The 24,189-nt window shown below is 39.4% G+C and overlaps 2 protein-coding genes across 3 annotated transcripts in view; one reads left to right on the plus strand and one right to left on the minus strand.

The window, feature by feature from the left end:
• PDGFD (platelet derived growth factor D) overlaps window positions 1-24,189 on the plus strand; it is a 228,063-nt gene that overhangs the window by 88,479 nt on the left and 115,395 nt on the right. The gene's annotated exons all lie outside the window — the stretch shown is intronic.
• On the minus strand, window positions 15,197-16,393 carry DDI1 (DNA damage inducible 1 homolog 1). The gene has a single exon (XM_070426938.1). The coding sequence runs from the start codon at window positions 16,391-16,393 to the stop codon at window positions 15,197-15,199; it is 1,197 nt and encodes a 398-aa protein (XP_070283039.1).

Raw genomic sequence — 24,189 nt, forward strand, 5'->3', positions numbered from 1 at the left:
ATTCTAGAAATCTTTCTCCGAGTAAAAATTATTTTAAACTCATCACATTAAAATACACGTTAATAGTGTATTACAAGTATATTTCAAATATTAAAAATAATAAAGTGCCACTTTATTTAACCTATCTCTCAATTCTTTGAATAATTGTTTTTTACTATTACTACTAACAACTGATATTTACCACATAACTTCAACCAAGCACCAGACACTGTATTACAATTTGAATGTTATTTCTGTTTCTCATAATACACTTGATTTAGACGTATCATTAAGTTTCATTTACAGGTAAGGAAGCTGAAGCTCAAGAACTCAAGGAAAATTATTCCTACAACAAATATTTATTAAGCCAGCCACTGTGCTGAATGTCAAACATGCAGCAATGAATAAGAAGGAGCTAGAAACTGATGTGCAGGATGCATACCAATGCCTGTGTAACTTTAAGATCCACATTCCTCCTGAAAAATACCTGCTGCTGAATCTGATGCTGCGGCCAGATTCTCTGTGTGTGCAGTACATACAAGTGTGTCATTTATATATTAAATAGCATGTAATTTGTATGTTATATATGTTCATGTTATGTTAATTTCTTATGATAATTCTTTTAAACGAATTGCTATTTTGTGTTGCAATGGAGTAGCACTTCCTTTTTCCTGCTTTTCGGGAAATTTTAAGAATTTGCTTTTCAACATATATGACATTTGCATAAAAGCCACTGGGAGGAAGAGTTTGTATTAAGAATTTTAAATTTAAATAAACATTGATATGCCCGATGCTATTTGCATCGTGTTTTCTAAGTGATAGATATCATTGTTCTTGGTTTAAAGGTGAGCAATTTGGCTTAGCAATGTTAAAGTTCTTGGTGCATCTGAGGTTTGGCACCTTCTCTTGCCTAAGACACATCCCCTGACTGTGCCTTCTATGTCATCTGCTCCCCAGGATTCTTACCTGGTACCATTCCTTCTTCCTACCTCTAAACTTTACTGGTGGCTTCTTTTTTGCATTTCAACTTACTCAAGTATCTGCCATTGGTCCTTCTCTCCTCTGTTCCCCTTGCTCTGAAACTAAACGCTGAAAACATCCTCTGCATTTGCTGTGATTTGTTTCTCCTCTCCTAGTTCCTCACCATCTTGATGTCGTTTTTCCCTTTTTACTCTAATCGCTTGCCCAGAAAGACTGTGCCAATCTGATGTTACCAAAGAAACCTCATTGCCCATGTGTTCATTTTATTTCTAACATAATTAAACAACAACAGGTCAAGTTTCTTACCCATTTCCCATATATGTCTTTGTGTTGTCTACTCAGGACTTTTGCCTATTTTCTTATTATGATTGTACCATTTCCTTTACATTGTCATGTGTAAGGAGGAACATAGATTATATCATCACTCTTTGACCAACGCTCTCCCCGGTAAAGACCAACAGTGTGTGTGAGTGGATGGAAAAATTGAACAACCGAACTGTGAAGGACACTGTGCAACTATGCAGCTTTCATTTTGCCAGAGCTTTCCTTTCCAGAAGCATAAAGCTTTCCTCCTCCTTTTCAGAAATCATCTCCCAACAGTCAAAATCCAATCTGTGCATGGCAGTTTGCTGCTGCAGCGCTTGATGCAGACACTACTGCCTGTCTCCTGGTGTGGTCTTGGGATGATGGATGCCGTGGGCTTCCAGCCAGTTGGTCTTGTGAAGAGCCTCCTGCCTCCTTTCTTGCTGGCCTCTTTGGCTTCTGTCATTCACAAATCTTCTAGCTTCATAGCCGCCTCTGTTCTACCTGTAAATCTCGTTTGTCTCTGTTAGGTGGCAAAGCACTATCATAACCAAGGCAGCCCTGGAATTTGGAAGCTTCAGGGGGTTGGGACATTGTTCCATCCAGTTTTATAAATTCATCTAAGTTTACACTGAGCATGGATTGTTTTGTGTCTCAGCATCTTATGTGGGTTGATTTCTCTGAATTACACAGTATTGATAAGGTCCTGTTCTGTTGAATATTGTGCTTCTTGTTCTGTGCCTGATATCACAGAGTATGTTCGAAATAACTGATTTGGCCCCCAGAAGTTTATTCGTATGTGGATGCAAATTGTTGTTCATAGATGACCGCAATTACATTAAAGAATATAAATAATTTATCTTTAACTTATAGCCATTTCAGCTACTTAACACATTTTCATAGGGATAATATATACAGATCTGGATCATTTTTGTAATAAGCTAATTATTTCCTAGAAGCTCTTTGGGCAGATATTAATTTCTGCAGGAATGAATTGCCATCTGACTTAAAGTGAGTATATAAAATGACCACAGCCCAGCCGGGTGTAGCTCAGCAGTTGAGCATCGACCCAGGAACCAAGAGGTCACCGGTTCAATTCCCGGTCAGGGCATATGCCCAGGTTGCGGGCTCAATCCCCAGTGGCAGGCGTGCAGGAGGCAGCCAATCAATGATTCTCTCTCATCATTGATGTTTCTATCTCTCTCTCCCTCTCTCTCTCTCTCTCTCTTCCTCTCTGAAATCAATAAAAATATATTAAAAAATAAGTAAAATGACCAAAATTTTTAATATACACATTTATAACAAAAACAGGCACAAGGAAAGAGTTAAATTTCAGTTAATTTGCATAGTTGTTTTTGTCTTTGTTTTTTGTCCAACTATCTATAATGCATGAAAGAACAAACAATGTGTCCTTGGAGAAAAATTTATACATTGTAAATGGTCTCTTGGCTTCTTAGTATTCTTTCTGAAAATTCCTGCACTATATGAAGAGCCTATTCTTTTCCTCAAAGGTATCATTACAAAATCAAGTTAGATTGCTATTCTGCTTCGGTTCAATGGACTGGGTTTTTTTAAAGGAGTTCATCATTTCAGTTTCATAATAAGAAAGTATTTGTTCAATTAAATCATAAGAATATAAACCAAATAATAGGAAAAGCGTGACTTAAAATCATAGCATGACAAATCATAATGAAGACCAATATTCTATCTTATAAATTATTTCATTGTGTCTCTGAGAGTAAATAAAAACATAGAAATTCCGTTCAAGATGTAGTTAGAATAAAGATCCCGGAGGATGGGGATGTAGATTAAAGAGCTTCACTGACTTTTCCTACAGCCTACTCGGGATATCTCGTACAAAAGCAGCCTATCCCACCAGCCCCAGTGTGGATTTGGCCACCAGTTTAGAAGCAGATTCATGATGACTTTGAGAATCAATGTAATTTACACTGGAAACAGAAACAGCTCCCGCTGCTCATGTCAAGCATATTGCATTAGCCCTAGTTGGACGGAAAAGGATAAATAAACAAACTGAAAAAAAAAAACACAAAGAGCACACATCTTTTTTATTCCTATTGCAGTTCACTGAAACAGGCATTTTCTGAGCACTGTCTACATCGTAGGTAGGGAATTCCAAAGCTTCCAGCTCATCAATAATTAATGAGTTTATTATATCACATTGGTAAAGATCTAAATGTCTTAAGAAGTAAAGAAAGGACTTTCTAACAGTAACATTTTCCATTTCGTGAATGATTCCTGCTGGTAAAATGAATTAAAATAAGCTATTTTTTTTTTACTTTTCTTAAGAGTTGTATTAATCAGGATAGGCTAGGTTTTGCTGAATTTCTCCTGGGTTATCCTACTATTGTCACTCAGCACTGGGAGGTAGGTGCGTGCCATGCTTTGAAATTAACATTGTGATTCAAAAGCACATAGGCTTCAGCTATCAGCTTTTTATTCAGAAATAAAAAGGAAGGAGGTACTGATACATGATTCAAGGAGATGAGCCTGGGCCTCAGAACATGAGGCTAACTGGATGAAACCGGACATAAAAGGTCACATATTACAGAAGTCTATTTAAATAAAGTATCCAAACACAAAAAAATCCATGGAGACAAAAACAGATTGATGGTTGCCAGAGGCTAGGAGGAATGGGAAGGCTAAGCAGCTCCTTAATGGGTCCAGGCTACCTCTGAGAATGATGAAAATATTTGAAACTAGATAGATCAGGTGGTTGCATCAGGTTGTGACGGTATTAATTGCCACTGAATTATTCAATTAAACATTGTTAGTTTATATGAGTTTCAACTAAAAAAGGACCAAAATGTTTAATTTTTTTGAAATGTAAAAGAAAAAGCACATTGGTTATTTGTGTTTTTACCATATTTAATTATATTCTCTAGATGAGACTGTACTGTATATTAATATCTGCGGGCATTTTTATTTAATGAATGCCCGTAATGAAACTATTTGAGAACTGTGTAATTACCGATTTTTTTTAAGGAATCATCATTCTACTACTTAGGATTTTCACCTACAAATGTTCCCATCTGTCTGTGTAATTTCCTGCCTTGAATTTTAAATATTCCCAGGAACTCTGTATTTTTTTTCTACTTAAGTTATTACTGTGATGTTGGGAGTTTGCACTTGGAATGACTCCCACAGTAGAATCATTTTTGAAAATCCATTCACATGGGGTTTTCGTCTTACTCACCATTAATGAAGGTGTCAAGTAGAAAGGTCGCTAAGAGCAATGCCAGCAGTGCCCCGCTGATTATTCGAGTAGAATTTGATATATTGCCTTTAATAACTGCCCTGTCTTTGTCAAGTAATTCTCAGTTCATGTTGGGGGCCTCATGGTCAATACAATTAAAATTAATTTTGTCATTGTATGGTAGTGCGATGTTTTCCAATGCTATCCTGGCAATGCCCGAGTACCAAACTTTCTTTGCTACTATCAGGCGCTATTGGGGCAGCATTTCTATTTAATTATTATGATAGTTAATAGCAATGGTTTCCATAATAATGGAGGGCTGATTTTTCATTTCTGGATCACCCTGTTCTGGCTCTTTCTTTTCCTGGCTGTAATCTGTGGACTGTTCACTGCTCATTAATACCTCTACCTGTGGCTAGTCACCTATTTCCAGTCTAGGGATGAGGGTAAGGATTGATAGCTGTGCACTTGATCCCTCAGTATTCGCTAGCTTCCCCAGACAGCAACACTAAAGGGGCAATTAAAGTCCAGACTGGGAGGGCGCCTGGTGTGATCCTCTGTCCAGTGTTTTCCCCCAGGGGTGGGCACTGCTGGAGACTGGTAGGGGTTATTCCATACACTGAAGGGTGCAGAGCACCCCACACCTGAAGTCCTAAACGCCAGTGGTCTCCAGGAAAACCCAAAGCACCCCACGCATTTCTGGGTGCCTCCACGCAGTGCAGATCCACACCTTCTCACTTTATGTGATGAGCAAACTGAGGCCCAGGGAGGTGTGCCTGAAGGCACCGGTTCAGCAAGTGGCAAAATTGGTTCTAGAACCAATGTGCTTTTTCTTTTACACTTCCCTTGTCTACTTTCTACTACAGCTAGTTTCATGTAAAACATTTAAACTTGAATCTTAGTGGACTCACAATACTGGTCTGAAATTCAATTTATTTTCCTACTTAATTTACTCTCTTATGGTCTATGGTGCCAATTTCATGCCTTCTCCTCACTCCTCAATCCTTCAACAATCCCTGTCCTCATCTCACTCAAGGCTGGTGTTTTTGCATCGTATTTCACTGTGAAAACAGAAGATGGAGGAAAACTAACTCACCTTCCCACCATCAGCTATGCCAGCCTGCCTGTGTTGACACCCATATGCTCTGCCTACCTTCCTGCTGCAAGCAATGAACTCCTCCTGCTCCTAAGGCCCCTGCCTCCCTCATCTGCAAATCTGTGCTGCTTCAGTTCTCTCTGTTCTCTCTTGTTCTCCCCCTGGTTCATTCTCATCTGCCTTCAGAGTAAAAGAAATGCTCTCATGGCCCCTTCCTTCGTCTACTATGGTGTTTTTCCACTTTCCTGAAAGCATTATTTCCTGAGAGAGCTGTTAGTACCTGCTTTCTCCACCTCTTTCACTCTAATCAACTCCTCAACCTCCTCAGGCAAAGCTCATATTCCCCATCCCACCCACAAGGTCACTATTACCAACAACCTCCACCTTGCAAATCCAGCCCTGACTTCTCAGCATCCTTCCTAGCCCTCCCAGTAGTATTGGACACAGTGACCACACTGTTCTCCAGGAAGCATTTTCTTCATTTGGCTTCTTGGACATGTTTTTGTTTTTCTTTCTATTTCCATCCTCTCTCTCTCTGGCTTCTCTTTCTAGGGCTCCTTTGTTGGCTCCCTCTCCTCTGTTCAACCTGTAGATACTACACCTCTTAAGGTCCCAGCCCTCAGTTCTTCTATTTTTAACAAAGCAACCAGAGAAAACTTTAAAAAATAAATCTAACATCTCTCCTTCTTTAAAACCCACTTACTAGCTCAGATTTACAACCTTGAACTACTCACTTAATCTCTCTGTTCCTGTGTCCTAACCTTTAAAATGGGGGAATTTTATTAATCCTAATGGATTGTTACAGAGATAAAATGAGTTAAAATGTATAATAAGCTTAGAATAAATGACTCTCTTAGTAAGTGCTATGTAAGTGATTAGATAGTATCGTTATTGTGTTTTACCAGTGTTTGAAACTTCCACTCTAAAATATACTTCAAGAGGACAACTGCCTAGATGTTATTGTGTACCACTATTTTTCTAACTACTACAGCCGTAACAGTGCCTGGTGCATCCCTGGCTCTCAATAGGTAGTTATTGAATGAATAATTTGCTACTAATTGGACTGATGTCCCAGCAGACTCTCAAATTATTTATTTGTGGCTTGAAAACATTAGCTTTGAAAATGACCTTTATCAGTATAAAAGTTTGACCTAGAATACCTGTAAAATAAGACACATCTGCCTACCCATCAGTAGGATTTTGCTAAGACACTTCCACTTATGGGATCCATGAAGAGCACAAAAAGGTATAAAATATTTGGGCTGAACTAGGAGACAGCAGCGGTAAGTTAAAGATATGCCTTTGTTCATTCAATGAAAAAATATAGCATAAAAATGAAAGAATGACAATTAGAATTGAGGTTCTAATGTTTAGCTTTACCCCTAAATTTTTTTTAAGTTTCTGAGAAATGTGTCCCTTAACATTTTCTATTTAGAGTTGTATATTTATTTTTGCTCAATTGGCCAGTTTCCTCTGGGTCAGTATGTTACCCTCAAGCTGAAGACACTTCCCCTTAGAAATAGAGCTTGTGAATTTCTGTATTTTTTAGAGTATCAAGTTATTAAAATATAGCCAAATATGATACAGAAAATGTTCCTATGAAAGAAATATACTTTTATTAATGAGATATTACATATGGTATCCAGAAATCTCTAGGTTTGTTTTTGTTTTTTTGTTAATTTTTAGTATTTATTTGTATCTGGGTAGACTGAGATAAGTCAGCTTCTTAGTATAAAATGTATGGCAGTTTTACCTTAGCAATGTGCTAGATCATTTTGGGCAACTATAAATGAACATAATTCATTTAATCTGATCAATCAGCTTCACCATTCTTTATAGCATCTCAAGTGAAAAATCCTGAATAACTAACCTATTCTCTGAACTTTCTGTAGGACATAAACTCACCCATTTAGTTGGCTGCCAAGTTTTTAGTCCTTCACAAAAGTATAGAACGTTACAGTGCAAATGCAAATTTGCAACTTCCACATGTGCCTCTATAACTCTTAGCTACAACCTGAAATATGTTTGGAATGTTTTTTTTAATTCTTTATTGTTTAAAGTATTGCATAAGTCTCCTTTTTCCCCCACTGACCTCTCCCCGGTGGCTCCCACCCCCCAGCATATGCCCTCATTTAAAAGTATATTCGCATTGTTCTTTGAATTTTTGCTAAATTACTTGAAGTAAAAGGCAATTTAACCTGAATCACTGAGAACAGTTGGATAGCATGGAAAGGTTTTTGCATTTTTCATAAAACTTGCACCAATTCCTTAATTATTGAACACTTAATTAGAGCAAGCACACTTTCCATTTCTCGTATTAATGAAGACACTTTCAGACCAGACTTAAGAGTCATTATATAATGAAGCTCTAACAGTGGAAACCTTGCCATATGGGACATGAACTCCTATTCCTTACAGCATATCAATGAGATTGTTTTCTGTCAATTCCTGTTTTGGAGACCAAGTGATGACAGTTGGAAGTGTTTGAACAGAGAATATCTTTGTTTCAGTTTTACTCTAACTGCCCATCTGTTGCTTTAACTTTATGCAATTATTTCTGATAGAATGAAACTATACCATTGGCTCCAGTATATTTATGTAGAAGTTTTATTAATATCATTTAATTATAAATTCTTAATGAGATAGGCTACCAGTGAAGTTCTTAAACAGTGAATAGACAAACTGGCTTAACTGGTAACCAAAGTTGCCTTGCATATGTTTCTGATATTCCACTGATTTCACAAACTTCTCTGTCCTACACTTCCTCAAGTCTATGAAAGTTAACCCCTTGTCCCATGTTTTACTGTCCTTCTAGTGGCAAAGGCAAAGGTCTCACTTTGCCATTTTGTTTTCCATCAAAATATTTGGCACACTGGACATTAGTGACTGGCCCACTTTTCCGTAGAACCTTCTCGGGCCTCTGCTTCCATCATAGTCTGGCTATCGACCCCTCTTTTATCTCCCAGCCCCCTGAGGCTGTAAGGCTTTCTATGGAATTCCTGGGCTCTCCATGTTTCCTTCCCCCCTCAACCATCTCCCCATCAGAGCTGCTTCTTCCGGGCATATTTGCAGCCCATCACCACAACTATCCAAAACCGCTCCCCTGGCTTGGTCCTGCCTCACATTCATTTCATTGCGTCTTGACCTTCTGACAGCTCCAAGGCAACGTGAAATAAATGTGAAGGTAGCATCATTATTTACATGGGTTTCTGAAATTTCTGCTTTGTTTTGTTCCAGTATTCTCTTAAAAGCTCAAAACCTGACATTTACTTGGAACCGTAAATTCAGTCTATTACTAAGAAGTGTAAAAAAAATGGTATAACTTTGTTTTATTCGTGCTTTTTCAGGATAATCCAAGTTCATAGATAATAGAAAGATTTCTTTTTAGTACCCTGTGGCCCCATTTTCTAATGTCAATTTCTGTGCCATCTTTTAATTGCATATATATATATATATATATATATATATATATATATCACTTCCAAGGAGCCTTGAAAATTGAAGTTTAATCAAATTCAGTTATCCTGAAATTATAGTGTTCTTTCATTAAATTATTTTAGCATCTCTTTTATGTGGGTACTCACGGCATATCTGTGTGCTTTAAATTAAAAATACACTTCGAATATTTATGGCGTGGCTTTCTTATAATTTTTTAAATGATTAATTTTCCAGCCCAGAAACATTTAATGAATGAATTTAAATGAGGCTTTTTCTCCTACACAAAACAGATTAGGACATTCTATCTTTAACGTTGGACATATACTGATAGTATGGATCATTGATCAGGTAGGCCTAGTTACAGTTTCCTTAGAGGTGCCCACAGCACACTCAGGGGCCTTAAATGAAAAACCCACTTCTAACACTTACAGGGTGGCCAGATGTTCTGCTTTGCCTGGAACTGATGGAGAAGCTGCCAGGACACTGGGACATCAGTTTTGAAACCAGGACAGCCCCAGACAAACTGGGATAATTCGGCCACTGCTAGTACCATTTAAACGGCCCTAACAGTGGGAGAGTGGACAACTTAAAAGTACATGAAGAGTTTATTTCTTGGATCACTTACATTTAAATCTACACATGTAAATATCAGCCATGTTATTAACCCAAAACATATTTATCCTAATTATACAAAGGCAATCTTACCTCACATATTTTACATAAAAATAAGTTAAATAAAAAGTCACACTTTCATTGTATCAACTTGTTAATGTGGAACTTTGTCCATTATTCATTCACATAATCTTATTTATTAAACAGGTTCTGTTGGCCTCCAATAAAATAGTAAGAAAGAAAGATATTATGAACAAGATTATGATCTCTCCAGAAAAATCTCATCACTTATTATATTTTTGTTAGTAATTTTGGGCCCCCTTCTAGGTTTTCCAGATACCCAAACATTTTCATAATTGCTATCTGGTTGGTATTTCATTGTTCAAGAGAACCCCTGTTCTCTTATTTCCTGCAGTTCAAGTGTATGACAAAGGTCCCATCAAATTGATTCATCACCTGTAGTTAATTCATTCTGCCCTGTATTTCTGGTTGTTTAATCCATAGTACAGGCCTCAAATCCTTTCCATTAACTTTGTGGGGGAAGTATTTTTCTACAACAGCTGAGTCATGCTCCAAGGTTAAGCCCATAATAGAAACAACGTGAGCACAGTGCCACTGTGGGTCAAGGCAGAAACAGACCACAGACTTTACCCTGAAGTTTAGCTTGAGAATATACCATAGGCTAATTCTTATTTGGTTAGCTTAGTCATCTCAAAGTTACTCATCTTTGAGAAGGTGACAGAGTCTCCTGTATGTTTGGCTGCAGCTCAAAGTGCCAGTTGAGCACCAAAAAAATGTTGCTGCTTTGAGGAAATTCAGCACCTGGAACAGTGCCTGACATACTGTAGGTGCTCAATGAAATTTTGTCCATATATCCTGCATAGCTAGCATCTCAAATGGGAAGCAGTTCATTCAAACCCTGAACTCATATTCTGTAGTATTTCATGAAGTAAATATTATTTATTTTTTTCTAACTTGACTTTTACATTTTTTAAAGGCAAAGACTATAACATATATTCCCTTATCTCTCTGGATGGCATAGTGCAATTACAAGGCTCTGGGAAAAATATATTGAATTTTATTGCGATGGATGAATGCGAAACACAGGTTTAGGTTGGTTTGTTTGTTTTTAACAGATAGAGGAATTGAATCCCTAGATACTACATGAATTTGAAAGGGAGCATATACTAATTAATATAATTTTAAATTAATTTTTCTTTTCATCTCAAGGGGTCCTTTTAGTAAAGTGCTGGTAGGGTAAGATTTGTAGAATGGTGATTGATGCTGTAGGGTAAAAATTTGATAGAGGTGATGGTATCTTCTTACGATGTTAATCATCTATTTTATTTTCAACAACATCAATATTTAAATTTAACAGAAGGAAAATATACACTTCATCATCACCTGGAACAGGCCCATGTTGCCTCCTCTGAACTTTACCATAGGGGAAAATTATCTTGTTATCCTTCAAATTATTTTCTTAAAATAAGCTTTACTGTTTAGAAATATAGAAATCCTGTCTTTTACATTTCTCAAAGAGAGAGAGAGAGAGAGAGAGAGAGAGACATAATCATCAGAACATATATAGTGTAATAATAGGACACAAAGCTGCCCCAAGGTGTGCCCATCTCCACACAGAATTCATAGCAGGACTGCCAACCTCAAATTTCTAATAAGTGACTCTTAGAAATTCTGAGATTCTAGCAGGTGAACCCAGAAAAACAAAGGTTCAAAAGCAAGTTTGACTCAGGCTCTACTGTGAAAATATTTTTGTTTTTCGATAACTTGCCGAGATGAATAAAGTATTGTGGAATGGTAGGTAATCCTTAACCTCAGCCCAGTCCCCACCCACTTTATAAAACAGCACCTAAGCCAAGAGATGATTAGTTAAAAACAACCCAGATTTCTGGGCTTCTTTCTCCCCCGCCCCTCCTTTCTCCTCTATATCTCTTTACCATTGTTCCTCTTCTTTGGTTTTCCTCAAAGAATGTTAGCATCAATTAATGTCCTCACCAGTGGTTTCCTGGTGTGAATCCCAGAGCACTCCCTAGCTATTCACTCAGGCATTCTCTGTGGAATGTTGGCTGTCAGTGGATGGCCCTCTGAGGGAGGGCAGTGTTCTCTTTCAGAGGCAACATGATGTGCCTGCAGTGAAGATGAGTTCTTGCAGGCGTTCGGTTGTCTCTTTCTTTTGGGGAACGTAGAAACAAGATAAACTGTATGACCCATATTTTAAGAAAGATGTTCAGATCAGATGCTCTACTAATCAAATGATGTCAGTCTCTAACTGTAGAAGAAGGCATTACTGTAGTTTTGAAATCCATGCTATCAACAATAGTGACTTTGAGGTAAGGTGGGCACTAGGTGAAATCAAGTGTTTAATGGATCTTTTAAATGGCTAATGATTTTAAACAGGTTAGGCCTATTTCATCATGTGGTTTGCTTTATCATGATCTCTAATGGGAAGAAAGGAAATTAAGACTTGTTCATTATTTTCCAAGTAGTTAATTTCCAAAAGTGGATACCTAGAGATTGTATTTCAGAGACCTGAAATGTAAGAGGAGAGTATGTTTCTTCGTTTTTCCCAGCATCAGTAATGGACATTTTAGGCATATTGAAAGTGCATTTTACTGGCTCATTTCTTATTTAAAAAATAACCTCCAAATTAAAAGTTATACCTTCATTTGCACATATTTCATGTTCATTCTTTTTGTTCTTAATTGATTACAAATTTTCTCCTACTCCTACCAGGTTGTAATCACCTTGAGGTGTAGAATTGGAAGTTACTCATTTCTATGTTTATAAAAACCTGGTGAGCCAGGTTTATGAGTGTTCAATAAGTAATTGTTGAGTTTATTCTGATTACTGCTACTCATGGTCACTTTTACTGGTAGTGTCTTGGTAGTTTCCATAAAATAAAATTTTGTAACAATTTTGCACCAATCTCTGGGATTAAAATGTGTCTGCTAAAGAAGGTTACAAAGTGAAAAGAACTTGGCATTTGAAATCAGAAGACTTCAATTGAGCAACCTGGTAGGTGGGTTGGTTTTTTTCATTGTGAGTCAGGATACCTTGGTGAGATACAAGTGGGACATGTCTAACATATTTAAGACAGGTAGTAAAGTATAATAAATTATTCACAGAAATATACCAGGGGAGGATAAAAAATTACATATTATTTCATTTTATTTTTGTTTCAGAAATAGACTGATGTGTGTGTGCATTTGTATGTATGTGTATGTATGTGTCTTTGTGATGCGGAACTGGGTCACAATCTAAAATGTGGATTGTTGTTGGAAAAAGTAAAAAAAAAAATAAAAACACTATGCTAGTGGATATTTCAATATTTCATAGTAATTCTGAGCCTTGAATTTCCTCTGTAAAATGAGGCTAATAATAACTATTTTGAATATATATTCTGAGGATTAATAAGTACTAACATATGTGAAGTACATTACAGCATGCTGAGTCCAGTAGGATATGAAAAGGAGTTTGCATATTTGTATTTGTAAAGGAATCCATACATTTATCAAATCAGTTCCAGTTACTTCACAAGCATTTAATTGTTTATTCCTGACCTCACTCTGAATTTCTTTCTTCATTTTAATTATACTTGTCCTGAGCACTTAATTAGAAACAAAAGTAGAAAAAAGTCTCTGTTGGTCATTTTCAGTAATTCTTTCAGGTGTGAGCCTTATGCAAATGTAGGCAGGGTTGGGGATATGAGCATAGGGAAAGCTATAAGGAAGAAGAAACCTGGGAGACGAACTGACAATGGCCCCATGGGAAAAGGTGACTCTTCCAGAAGAAAGTGATTAATCTCACCAAGAAGCAGATCAAGAAAGGGATATGAAGGAATATGAGGATTATAGGGAAGTTGTTTTGTTTTGTTTTCTGTAGCCTTTGAGAATATTTTGAGTGTCTGTTGATCTTTTTGAGAAAATGGAAAATTTAAAAGGTACCGTGGTTCATAATATAACTAGAGGCCCAGTGCACAAAATTCGTGCATTCAGGGGGGGGGGGGGGAGCGTCTCTCAGCCCGACCTGCACCCTCTCACAGTCTGGGAGCCCTCAGGGGATGTCCAACTGCCTTGGAGGCGGGAGAGGCTCCTGCTACCACCACTGTGCTCGCCAGCCATGAGGCCGGCTCAGCGTTTTCTGGCTGAGCAGTACTCCCCCTCTGGGAACACACTGACCACCAGGGGGCAGCTCCTGTGTTGAGCGTCTGCCCCCTAGTGGTCAGTATGCATCATAGCAATTGGTCATTCTGCCGTAGGGGTCAATTTGCATATTAGCCTTTTATTATATAGGATCTTTGTGCTTGAAAATGGCTCTCCCCTCTGAAACAGTTTATAGATGAGAAATCTGAGTTATGTAACATGTGATCTGATTTGCCTAAATAATAGCTGAAATCATATCTTTCTTGACTTTGAATCCGCTACTCTTTGTAATACCAGTCTTGATGGAGTCTTGTCCTGAAACATTGTCTCCGAGTCTGGTGGCCTCAGGCAGCTGAGCTGTTTCTCCCACACATTTTAGCCATGGGTTGTATTTAAATCTAGGATCTTCCCTTTCTCACTATCGTTGGACAGTAGCTTTGTCAGATGGGTCATAGACCTGAATGAAGCCTTACAGACCTTCTCATTGAGAACTTTTCAAATGTTATTTTAGCAGAGAAAACATTTTTGCAGACAAGACTTAACATGGCAGCTTAATATATAAAGCAGATTTTTTAAACATTCTAGTCAAAATTAGTTTTAAGGGATCTGGAGCACTGCCTGCCCCTGCCTCTCACCCCCACCACAAGGAAACCACTAGCCTCTAAGAAGCACCACAATTTTTTAAAAAATCTCCTTGATTGCCTTTGTTTTATAACCAGGTTTTCTTTGAATTCAGGGGAAAGGGAAAAGTATTTTAGGCTATTCCAGGAGAAAAATCAACTCTCTCAAATATGGCAGAAATAGCTTTGAGGAGTGGATTGCAGGGAGCATGACTCCAGAGGAAGCCAGGGGAAGATGCAATATGGGAGGAAATGGGTCCCTGTGCTGTTCAGAGCAGGCATTTGTAAGTATTAATCAACTGGAGTAGAGTTGACCCACTTTTCTAAGAACTTCCCCAAAGAAAACAGAATCTGTGAAAATAGACATTTTTCTCTGACTATAAATAATGTTAGTGCTGCTTTGAACTACTTTTGTGCAGATGCCTTGTTGGGGGGTCTGCAGCGATGTTTTTTTTCAGTGGATTCTGCAAAATAGCAGCTGGTTTGGACAAGCTGCCCTTATTCTGATAGGACAGTGTCTCTAAAAGAAGGGGCTGCTTTCCCTTTATCGATTATTTGCAAACCAGCTAGAGCTGCCAGGGCCTCCCCAGGATGAGGTTCAGTGAACTGTGATAAGGGAAGTGCAAGCGGGGCCAAAACCAGGCCATCCCACTTCACATGTCTAAGAACTTGACCCCAAGGCCAGGGTTTGTCGTTTCTGATGTTTTTAATGATCACATTGCCAGGGAGCCCATGTCTCATAATTCCCGGGAACCTGAGATTCCCTCCGTTGCTGGCTGATTTCTGAACTGTGTCAATGCTTTTTTCGTCCCGGTCCTTTGACCGAATGTTTAATCGCATTTGCTACCTCCTTGTCTGTAGACTCGTCTTGCCCATGACCACTCACCAGCTTGGCACACGTGGGTAACTCTCCCTCAGGGAGAAAGGGGGTCTGGGTGCCCGTGGTGCCGATCACCAGCACGTTTCTCTTCAGGTCGATGGAACACTGATGTCTCCTGAGCATATCCAGGCCCAGGAGCATGTCCATGGGCTGCTCCTCGAGGATAGAGAAAGAGCATTGCAAGAAGTCCCCCTCGATTTGGATCTGGGCGAGGTGGACGCGGCCGATGATCCTCTGCGTGCCCACCCCCTTGGCGATGCCCGCCCACCGCCGGTCCACCAGCCGGATGATGTTGCACCGCTCGGCGCAGGCTTGGCTCATGATGGTCATCTGCGCGCCGGAGTCCACGAACGCCTTCATGGGGTGGCCGTTCACCCTGCAGTTGATGTAGAGCATGGCCACCTGCCCGAAGCTCTCGGGCGCCTCTTCCATGGCGATGTTCATGTTCTCCTCGATGTTCCGCTGCCGGATTTCTTCTTCGATTCGGGCCTGAGCTTCCAGATCAAACGGGTCAGCGGAGTAGAGGCGAAGCTTCTCCTGCTCCCGCAGGGCCCTCTCCTGGCGCTGCTCCGTCAGGACCCGAGCAAACGTCTCCAGGTCTCCGCTGAGCAGGGCCTCCGCCAGCGGGGGGTTGCGTTCCTTCAGCAGGGACAGGTCGTGGGGGTTGGAGAGCAGCAGGCTGCGGATCAGGGCGGGGCTCTCCACGCCGTGGGCCGATGGCATCTCTCCCGAGTCGAAGCCTCGGAGATGCTGGGCGGATTGTGTCCGCGGCTGCTGCTGCTGCTGCCGGGCGCTGGATGTCCCGGGCGTGGCTGTCCCAGCGAAATCCACCCCGGGCCGGCTTGATGTCCGTCTCCCAGTCCGGGGCCCCACGCTGTCCTTCTGGAGTAAAACCACCATGTCGCCGTCCCGGAGGCCGTAGGAGCCCAGAGAGCAGTGGTCGTCGGCGAGGAGCCGCTCCATGTAGATGATCTGCGTCTCCTCGGCGGGGATGCCGGACTCCAGCGCGCAGAGGGCACGGAAATTGTGGAGCTCCAAGTCAGAGCTGACCTGCAGGGAGAAGGTCACCTCGGAGAGGTCCCTGCGCACACAGTACACGGTGACCAGCATGGCATGCGCCCAGGAGGGCCATGTGGGCAGAGGGCATCGGTTCACTGGCGGGCTGGCGGCAGCTGGTCTCCTTGCTGGCTCAGCTGCTCCTGGGACCGGGTGCCTTCGTGTAGGGCCAGTCACCTGTCCGAGAGGCCCAGCCACTCACCGGCCGGGGGGCTGCCTGCCAGCCTCAGTGCCGGCTGCCTGGCCCTGTGGAACCCGGAGGTAGCGCGCTGTGTTCCAACGTTCATTTGAACCTGTGCTGCTTGGAACTAAGAACGTCTGTTCACATGGAAACAAAGTGACTCAGGTCAACCAGGTTCCAGGCTCGCCCTTCAAAGACTGTTTAACCCCAGACATTTCAACTTTGCCTGAACAACATACTAATAATCACTGTGTTCATCTGAGAATTGTATTCTTCATACCTTCATGTAACCCCCGAACAGTGAGTCCTGGTTTCCTAATGGCAAGACTCATGCTATGTGCTTGGTAGAAGAGCTGGGTCAGGCTCCGTGTCTGCCCTGGAGAGTCTCACATTCCAGGTAGGGACTGACGGTAAATGGAGAACCCTAATGGGGGGAGTCCCTTTACAAAGACACATGCAGCTTACTAATGAGCAGAACAGAGATGTGTCTCCAAAGAGGAGACAGATGTTCAAGGCCATTGAAGGATGAACATTTGCCATGTGAAAAATGGTGAGAGTCGCTCCAGACAAAAAGAATTGCATGAACAAAAGTAAAAATTCATGACGAGGCCTATTCCTGTGAAAAGTAGAATATTTAACTAAGAAGCAAAACATATATATATATATATATATATATATATATATATATATATATATATGATTTTGAATGGCAGACTATATGAAGCTGGAAAAAAATTATTCAAACCAATTCATAGTCACATATGAATCCAAGGAATTTAAATATTATCAATAAGCAAGATTCTCCCTTTAAAGATATAAAAAAGGAGGGAATAAAAAGAAAATAAAGAGACAGGAAATAGAAATGGGAAAGATTAGAAGCAGGTATTTGTGACTTTTTATTTAATTGTTTTAAGGACCAGTATTTTTGCAACATATAGAGGACATGGTGGCAGCGGGGACAGCTAGAGGCCCAAAGAGGGAGCCGCTACTAGCACCTGAAAACATAAGGAAGACGAACGCCGACACTCTGGGGAATAAACGTGTTTCTTGCGTAGGATGAGCGGGGTGTGTTTGCCCACTGGATGTGGGGAGTGTAAAAGGAGAGTGTGTGGGTAACTGAGAGGCTCTCCAGAGTGGGAGACTGGCTGGAATCAGGCCATTCATTTCCTGGGATGGATGAGTGAGGTGAAACTTCGAGGAGACCAGTTTGACATCAGTTCTGTGTAAAGTGCATCAGGATGCCATACTGGAGGCCAGAGATGCCTCGCTCCTGATGCTTAGGGCACGGCGCCCCCAACGCCTAGGCACCCCAGAGTACAGGCTGGCAGAGCAAGGGTACGGATGTCCTCAAGGACAAATAGTGGCTGGGTAAAAATCCTTGCGTGTCGTTTTTTGTTGTTGTTTTTATTGTTTTTGTTTGTTTTTTCCTCTATATTTCATGAAGTATTTTGCCGTAAAGAGCTCAAGCTTTCCGGGCTCAGTCTTCCCAGGTGTATCTATTTCAGAACCAAAGATGGTATCTTCTGCCTGGTCTCCCAACCCCCTTATTTCAAGTTTTGTCAGAAGGCCTGCACCCTGGCTTAGAGGAGGATTTTGCATCAGCTTAAGTAATTTTATTTTTGTGGAACCTGTTTGTCATGTGTTTGTCTTCTCATGAAAACTATATCTCACTCATTGCTCTAACGATCATACTATTTTCATATTCTTATTCAGTTATATTGGAAATGTTGACTGAATACCCACTGTATATGAAGCATGTGCTAAGTTTTAGGAATGCACGCATGAGTAATGTTAATTTTAGGCTGTTTTTCTTCAATAATAATCACAGAATTTTATCGTCTTTATATCCCTTAATACCATCTCATCCAGCGTCTTTATCTATGAGATGAACCTAGTTACATAAAGCCCCCAGGTAGTTGTTAGCAGACTGGTGATTAGAACTAAGTTGTAATGATGACAGTAAAGCAATCCATCATGAATTAGGCTGTTCTTAACGGGATTCACAGTCTGAAAGAGGATACGTGCACAAGCACACATACAAATTGGGGGGTAAAAAACACTACCACAGAAGCTGGCACACTGTGGAGAAAACAATTATATCTGGGGAAGAAATGAAGAAGGTGGGGAGGATTATTGGTCAGGGAAGGCTTCCATCAAGGCTTGCGGGGGTGACAGGAAGTTTCAGGTGGGAGTGGGCCAGGGTGGAGAGACAAGGCTGAGGGAGGGAGGCCTGAGAGTCTCTAACTGGAAGGGCAGGCCTTCATGAGATGGAGGACTTGAAAAAGTTTTAGGGGGGAAATCTAGGATTGCAATTTATCTATAGAAAGTTATGAATTATTTAGATCCATTTTCCATTATCTATGGAAATGGATGGCCCTTTAACCCCCAAAATATTAAGTGAATAAATTTCGCCTGTAGTTCTTACCATCCTAATTAGCTCATCAGAGGTCAACCATGGTTTCTGCTGAGTTTGGGAACAACTATCATATGGGACAGGCCACATGCAAATTACTCTGCTGCAGAACAGATGAGACACCAGGGAGGCGTACATTCCGTGGGCCTTTTTTCTCCAACAACCAGCAATGGACAGTTTGTTTTTAAATCTTAATAAATTAGGCAGATAACGCTAGGTGTGTTTTTTTAAGTGGATGAAATTATTATTTTTATATTTTAAAAATGTTTTCAATTACAGTTTACATTCAATATTATTTTGTATTAGATTCAGATGTATAGCATCATGATTACACAATCATATACTCTACAAAGTGTTTCTCACAATATTTCCAGTTCCCAACTGGCACCATATTGTATAGTCATTACAGTATTGTTACCTATATTCCCATGCTGTACTCTACATCCTCATGACTAGTTTATACATACTAGTCTGTAGTTCTCAAACATTTTACCTATTTCACCTAGTCCCCTAACCCCCTCTACTCTGGCAACCATCGGTCTGTTCTCTGCATCTACGAATCTGTTTCTATTTTGTTCGTTCATTTATATTGTCTTTTACATTCCATAAAAAGGTGAAATAATATGGTATTTGATTTTCCCTGACTGATTTATTTCACTTAGCATAAACCATGCTGTCATAAATAGTAAATTTTGTTCTTTTTTATGGCCAAGTAATATTCCACTGCATATATGTGCCACCACTTTTTTATCCACTTGTCTATTGGTGGGCATTTGGGTTGCTTCCATAGCTTGGCTACTATAAATAATGCTGCAATGAACATAGGGGTTCATCTATTCTTTCATATTAGTGTTTTGGGTTTCTTTGGATATATACACAGAAATAAAATCGCTGGGTCATAAGGCAGTTCAATTTTAAATACCATGCTGTTTTCCACAGTGGTTGCACCAATCTGTATTCCCACCAACAGTACATGAGGGTTTCCTTTGGATGAAATTATTTTTTAAAGAATTTTTTTTTTTGGCTAAGTAAAAGCAAAAATGCAGGGTTCACATCTAAAGAAGCTATGATATAATTCTTTAATTTTGTTGGCATTTTATACTTATGTGTTTTTTACCAATTTACCCTTTATTGAGAACACACCAAAGGAATCCAGGTGCCTCAAGCCTCAAGGTTTGGCCCATTAACTGTCATCACTCTGTAGACCACACAATGTCAGGATTGGCAAAGATCCTTTGGATGCTCTAGCTCAGCCACCCATCCAGGCTTTTAACCTCTATTGCAAAACAGCCTGGAATCTGAAAAGGTAAACACAGCCTCCTGGGATGTTTAATACTTCTATTTATATATTGTTTGAATCCTTCATTTCACTCAGCACTATTGGTGACTCTACTACTATATACAGGGTTGGGCAAAAGTAGGTTTATAGTTGATTGCATGGAAAATAATACAATAGTTAATAAATAATAATACAAGAATAAATTCTGTTTCATGTATTCACAACTGGAAATCTGCTTTTGCCATACCCTGTATATAATTCTCCTTCCTCAAAATTTTAATTAAAAACCTGTTCTGATTATGTAACAATTGGAGGGTCATTGGGAATATATTGGTATATAGATACTGCTAAAAGTAAAATGTTCTTATCCCATAAATCCATATTAGATGGGCCACCGAGAAATGGGCAGTCAGAATTATCTAGATGTGCTAATCTAGGTAACTGAAGGTTATTGCAACTTTTCTTGAGGAGCCTTTTGTGAAATATGTTCCCTGACTTTCTTCCTTGATAAGTACAATATAACAACATAATTGAATCTTTCTTTGATAAGTGAAACTCCTGCAAGTTCTCGGGGCTATCACTTAGAAAATCAATTCTCGTTGTATAGCCTAAATACACAGAAAATAGAAAAGATGACACTGATTTCATACTCGCCAAGTAAATAACTCCAAAGTTATTTTTGGAATAAATCCACAATAATACCTTTTATAATTTTTCTCTTTATAAAAACTGAATGCAGCAAAAAGTCCAGATAATTGATGGTTCTACTGACATTTAAAGTACCATCACTTGATGTTTAAAGCACCATTGCTTGCTTTACAGAGCAAAATAAATGCTTTTCTTAAAAAAAAATAGAGTAGCTGCATAAATGTCTTTATGTGGCATATACAATAATTAAAACCTGTTAAGCAAGTGTATTAGCTTGCTGTGTTTGGATTTCCGTCTTATGCAACAGGTATTATTTTTAAAATAAAGTGTAATCAAGACTTATTAAGACAGTTAAATCATCACTTGAGATTTTCAATGCAGCTTAGGAAAGATGCCAGAATTTTAAAGCAGTATACTTCAGTAATCTCCAAGAACAATCGTGTGCATTAGGACTAAAATATAAAACTAGAGGTTTGAAAGTCAGCACCTTTATTGCATCTTTTTTATACTTTTATTTTACAGATTATATCTTCATTTCATTAAAAGTATTTGCAGGAGATGTTTGCAACATTGGTTATTTTTAATGTTAAATACCTTATCTTATTCAACCTTGAAACTCCAAAGTCCCTAACACAGGGAATTCATCATGATGTATAACCAGAAATGCTTGAATGATTGGCAAAATAACAGTAGCCCTACACAGTGGATAAGAGTGGCAATGAAAAAGCGACAATCAAATCCTAGATTCTCATGAGTCCTTTCTCTCCGCTGCCAGGAGGATGCTGCTAAGGTCTGAAATCAGTTTGTATTTATTTTCTATTTAGGTCTACTTTTGTGTGGTTTCCATGCTTTTATGCTGTTTGTCCTTCCAGTATAGTCATTCCTGGTGGGAAATCAGTGGAGGGCAACACCATTCTTTGGAAGTGTCTTGCTTTGGTTTTATTAATGGCTCAGAAGTCCTAGTATATATATTTGGAAAGTTACAGACTCTTTAGCATTTACATTGTTAGTTTTCTGCTCTTTGGCTATGAACTCAGAAACATGTTAATAATTCCTCACAGTAAATATTTCATGACCACTTCCTATGAGCAAGGCGGTGGACTAGGGGCTTTAAGGGCAGAAGGATGAATAGGAGTCGCTTTCCTCCTTCAAAGGACAAGATATCTACTAGGAGAGATCAGGCTCATGCCCTTTGGATTATTTTACATAATAGAAATTAATATGAAATTGATTTACACGGTAGATATGTGAATAAAATGCAGCAAAAAATCCAGATAGTGGTTGTTTGTTTGGGTGGGGGAGTGCAGGGAGTGGGTAGGACTATGTACAGTGCTCATTGAGTTGCGCCTGGAAGAATGATTTGATCAAACCATAGTAAAATTTTACTTACCTGGGTTTGGAGAAATAATCCTTTTCTTGAGGTATCATACCACTCCCTCACCTCCCTTCTCCTCGCACAAACATGTATTTCACTGTTTATTTCTGTCTTGTAGATGCTATGACCAAATGGATGCTGTAGGGTGGTAGGATTGGTGTAAGGAAGGAATAGTAGAGTAGCCTTCATAAAAAGTAATCTTTGCAACCCCAACATTCACACAGGCACCCACACAGACGCCAGCAGAATGGATGCTCATGTTTCTTTCTGGCACAGACCCTGACTAGTTGAGTTGAGAGTCAGTCCTGAATTGAACTCTGTGTAGGCCTTTTTCTCAGTACACCTGCATCTGCTTTAGACTTACTGAAGATTCCTCAAGACTTGGGCATACATTGCCTGTCAGTCTTAGCCTTTGGTACCCTCCAGCCTGTGGAGATAGAAAGCAAGTAGAGGCTGCCTCAGGAATGTCAAAAACTCCTTGTAGAGCTGTTCATATAAATGTATGAAATTTGTGGATATCATTTTAATTTTGAAGAAGGTGCTGATGGAGCTGCACACATATCTATGTTATAATGCAGAACATTAGGAAGGTGACTAGTTTTCATATGATCCACACATTCACCTCTGACACATGAGACTGCTAACTGTAGGGTACAGAGTGATAGCATGCAGTCTACCCAAACAGGAAGGGTCCGATGCCTCCAGCCACTGGCCCTGCCACCCCCAAAGTGAGGTACCTGGCAAGTCACTTTACTTATGGTGACACTTGGGGTTAACTGTCTTTGCAACAGGTATGCATTTCAGTTTCCTGACAGGGCAAAGATATGGTAAAACAATCTCTTTTTTTTAAAGCCCATTTTGTCACAACAATGTGGTCAATTGGATATTTCCTGAATCATATGCATGATAGGTGATGTTTCTACAACTGTCCTATAAAAGATAAATTTTCCAGAATGTTGTTTATATAGCTTTTCCCATTCTAAACAGCAGCTGAGTTAATTGATCATGATGGTAATTAGCATGGCTAAAACCCATCTGTCTATAAAATGTAATTGTGTTCCAGCCATGAAAATGAAAAACAAAGCCTGATAAACAAAAGCTTCATTTAAAAAAAAAAGAGAAAGAGAGAAATCAATTCATCTTTTACTTTCTTTTTTCAGAAACATTAAATTTAGCAGCCTAGATGCAATGAGAATTTTTTATAGACCATCAAATTGACGTTAGGCCCAGAGCATTTTCCTTTGTTTCATTGGAATGGTTTGGGAGTGTTATTGTCTCAGTGGGCTGTCTCTCTGTTCTGAGAGACATTGAGTGTTATTGTCTCCTGTGCCTGTCACTGTTCCATCATTATTTCCATTACACTCTATCTATTCTATTTTACTCAACTCAGAAAATGTGCTTAACTGCTTCTATGTCCCTACTCACTCACGTATTGGTCAATTATTTCAGTGCACTTATTCACAGAATGTAAGTAGTGCCTCTTTGGAGGCCTCCAGAGGACAAGAACTGTTGAGAGTAAACACACACTATGTCTCTCAAAATCAGAGACCCACCTTCTGATGTATCATTTATCCTTTTTCCTTACAAACTATAAATGAAATGGAACAGAAATACTTGGGCAATGCTAACAAAACTGTTTTTGAGTCTTTTATTTTTTTGTATTTCCTTATTTTTCTTTAAAACAAACAATTTAAAACACTTAATTTTAAACCAAGGCTTGGTTTTATTTTGTTTTGTGTTCTTACTAAAACATAGAGTTGAGGTGGGCTCTTTGTGCCTGTGACTAAGAGACATTAGACCAAATGTTCTAAGGGTAACTTGTAAAATGCTGCTTATGCAACATGAAAATCTACTGGCATTGGATTGACATCAAGAAGGGGAGCCCCACTCCAGTCATGGTTTCTGATATTAAAACTGAGCTCTCAAACTATTTTTTTATAGAAAAGTTTAAAGC

The sequence above is a fragment of the Myotis yumanensis genome, unplaced genomic scaffold, assembly GCF_028538775.1.
Source record: "Myotis yumanensis isolate MYYU_CA2020_CCGP unplaced genomic scaffold, mMyoYum1.0.hap1 SCAF_10, whole genome shotgun sequence".
NCBI classification, from domain to species: domain Eukaryota; kingdom Metazoa; phylum Chordata; class Mammalia; order Chiroptera; family Vespertilionidae; genus Myotis; species Myotis yumanensis.